Source organism: Octopus bimaculoides, chromosome 29, assembly GCF_001194135.2.
Source record: "Octopus bimaculoides isolate UCB-OBI-ISO-001 chromosome 29, ASM119413v2, whole genome shotgun sequence".
NCBI classification, from domain to species: Eukaryota; Metazoa; Mollusca; class Cephalopoda; order Octopoda; family Octopodidae; genus Octopus; species Octopus bimaculoides.
The window spans coordinates 2,707,970-2,711,627 of NC_069009.1; the positions used below are offsets into that span (position 1 = coordinate 2,707,970).

The following is a 3,658-nucleotide window of genomic DNA, read 5'->3' on the forward strand; positions in this document are numbered from 1 at the left end:
TAATTCAAAACAATGTGAACAAGAGAACTCAGAGAGCGCAAACCTCCGCCAAGGCAACACCAACGTCCTCTCAACGATTAGCCAGAGATGATTTTTAAATGAGAATATCTAATATAAACTCACAAACGAAAATACTAAAACTTAACCCGACCGCTCTCAAAAATTAAGTAAAAAAAAACAGGACAAATAATCCAGAATCCTTGTCCAGTACCAGATCGATCCCAAAATCTAATCAGTTCGTGCCAGTCACGACGCCAACCATCCCTGAAAGTTTTATCCAAATCCATCCAGCAGTTCTTGAGATATCTTATCCATGGACAAACAAACGTGACTGAAAACAATAGCTCTGCCTTCGCTAAAAGGTTAATAACATACTCACTAACATTAACTATTATATAGGGTTATTCAAAAAGATTGAACTGATTTTATTACACAATATTTTGATAAGGAAAAGCAATAGAAAACTCCAGCCAAGTCACAAGTATTTACTCATGAACAACTTTTATTTCCTGTCTTACAAGTGTTCAATGTGGCCACCACCTGCAGCATGGGCAACATCAATGCGATAAGAGAATTCCTCCCAGATGCATACATCTGGAACATTTTTGATCATAGGTCTACTGGATGAAGACTGACCTGGGGCTAAACAACTAAATCCGCTATTACTAACTACTATATTATACATTAGATAATGTAGTCCTAGATATACTATGTCTGAATCAAGGAGAAGGAAATAAACATATTGGGTCACCATTGTGAAACTTACCTTGTGTTTTGGTGCCAAGATTGGTTCGGAGAAGGCAAAGAATGGCAACGCCAAATTAACAAAACCGTTTTTATATGATTCTATTTTCTTGTGCTTCTGGACTAACTGTAAAGAAATGGAAGAGAGAGAGGTTTTATAACAACAACAACAACAACAATCATCATCATCATCGTTTAACGCCCGCTTTCCATGCTAGCATGGGTTGGACGACTTGACTGAGGACTGGTGAAACCGGATGGCAACACCAGGCTCCAATCTAAATTTGGCAGAGTTTCTACAGCTGGATGCCCTTCCTAACGCCAACCACTCAGAGTGTAGTGGGTGCTTTTACGTGTCACCCGCACGAAAATGGCCACGCTCGAAATGGTGTCTTTTATGTGCCACCCGCACAAGCCAGTCCAGGGGCACTGGCAACGATCTCCCTCGAAAATCCTACGGAAGCCAGTCAGGCGGTACTGGCAACGGCCTAATAATAATAATGGTTTCAAATTTTGGCACAAGGCCAGCAAATTTGGAGAAGGGAACCAGTTGATTACATTGACCCCAAAAGGATGAAAGGCAAAGTTGACCTCGGTGGTATTTGAACTTAGAAAGTAAAGATGGATGAAATGCCACTAAGTATTTTGCCCAGAGTGCTAACAATTCTGCCAGATCACCACCTTAATAACAATAATAATAATAATGATCCTAAGATATTTGGAATATAACTTAAGATAAAATAGACTCGAAAATTCATTTTATGAAGAATAAGCGTGGCTGTGTGTTAAGTAGCTTGCTTCCCAACGTTATTCTGGGTTCAATCTCACCGTGTGGCACCTTGGGTAAATGTCTTCTACTATAGCCTTGTGAGTGATACATTATGCCTGAATAAAAGATGGGATGGTAACAGCTGGAATATCTTCGATTGTAGGTCTACTGGAACCTGGACTGAGCTAGGACTACATAACAACGACAGCCATTAATACCAACCACTATACTATACATTAGATAATGTAGTCCTAGATACACTATGTCTGAATAAAAGATGAGAATGGTCAGTTGGAACATCACTGATCACAGGTTTGCTGGATCAGGACTGACCTGGGGCTAAACAACTACCACCATTACAGTCACTAATACGACCTAGTATACTGTCCATTGGACAATGGAGTCTTAGATACACTGTGAGGTCATGGGCGGAACCTCTTTCAAAGGCTTTCACTAAACACCAATAAAGATATACAAACCTTACACATCTCCAGACACACCAAACCAACAATCAAAGAGGTGGTCGTGGCAATGGCAGGGATAATTTTACCAGCAATCAGTTTACTCTGGAACGAAAATAAAAATAAAAATTAGAAAAAAAACATTAATTTCTCAAAATAATAATGGTTTCAAATTTTGGTACAAGGTTAGCAATTCCAGAGGGAAAGGATGAAATTTGAACTCAGAACATCAAGAAGCAAAAGAAACATTACTAGGCATGTTGACCAACACTAATGGTTCTGCCAGGATGAAAAGTGATATTAGTTTTAGTCTTCTATTATAATTCCAGTGACATTTAGGATGTTTGTTTTATAGAAATATTAACTCTACCCCAGTATTTCACCGGTACTTCATTTTATCAACCCTAGAAGGATGAAAGGTAAAGTTAGTCTTTGTCTTCTATTATAATTCCATTCGCAACTGGGATGTTTTATAGGAATACTAAATCTATCCTACAAGAATGAAATGGAAAGTTAGTGTTCTGTTATAATTGTATTTGCATTTTGATGGATTTCTTTCAGTTTCAATCTACCAAACCCACTTACAATGCTTTGATCAGCCTGGGGCTAAAATAGACATTTGCACAAGGTGCCACACGATGGGACTGAACCCAAGACTACATGGACGGGAGGCAAAATTCTTAACCAAATAGTCATACCTAATGCCCATCTCCCATATTGGTAAGCTGAAAAGATGCACCAGGCTCCAATTGTCTTCTTTGGTATGGTCTCTACAGATGGATGCCCGTCCTAATGTCAAACACTATAGAGTGTACTGGATGCCTTTTATGTCTAACCAGCACAAATGCATTTTATGTGACGCCAGCACAGGGAATTTTTATGTGGCACCAGCACAAATGCATTTTATGTGACGCCAGCACAGGGAGTTTTTATGTGGCACAAGCACAGGATTTTTTATGTGGCACCAGCACAAATGCATTTTATGCGACACCAGCATGGGTTTTTTAAAATTTATGTGGTACCAGCATAGGTGTACCCTTAATGGGCTCTTTCTAGGACCTCAGAAATTGGTGGAAATGAAGAGGAAAATTATCAACAAACCAAGGGCCTGGATCAAATGTTTACAATACAATGGACCCTTTTAAGGGAACCCAAGATGCCATGTGGTGTCACTAAACCTGACAATGGATTATGGGATACATCAACTGGACTTGAACAACAAAGCAAACACACCTTGTGTTTGTCAGCAGGTGGGATGTCGTAGTTCTCGGCCCTCAAATTGGAAGCTGCAACAATGAAATCCATGTGAAGATTGTCGTCGTCGTCCTTCTCAAATTCAATAGGGGTCAGCTTGATGTTGGATAAGGATTCAGGGCTTGGTAGACTATCCCTCAATATCTGGATCTGCTCTTCATCTGGAAAAATAATAATAGAAAAAAAGTCACGCATACATGGACAAATGGCGAGAGAGGTGCATGATATATATATATAGGCGCAGGAGTGGCTGTGTGGTAAGTAGCTTGCTTACCAACCACATGGTTCCGGGTTCATTCCCACTGCGTGGCACCTTGGGTGTCTTCTACTATAGCCTCGGGCCGACCAAAGCCATGACGGTTTTGGTAGACAGAAACTGAAAGAAGCCTGTCGTATATATGTATATATATATATATATATATATATATGT

The 3,658-nt window shown here is 39.7% G+C and overlaps 1 protein-coding gene across 1 annotated transcript in view; it reads right to left on the bottom strand.

Moving 5' to 3' along the window:
- Positions 1-3,658, bottom strand: part of LOC106876734 (ubiquitin-like modifier-activating enzyme 1) — a 41,243-nt gene that overhangs the window by 4,334 nt on the left and 33,251 nt on the right. The window contains exons 21-23 of the mRNA XM_052977834.1: positions 3,208-3,389; positions 1,993-2,079; positions 767-871 (exon numbers count right to left, since the gene is read on the bottom strand). Of these exons, the coding sequence (XP_052833794.1) occupies positions 767-871; positions 1,993-2,079; positions 3,208-3,389 (374 nt within the window). The remainder of the gene's footprint in view (positions 1-766; positions 872-1,992; positions 2,080-3,207; positions 3,390-3,658) is intronic.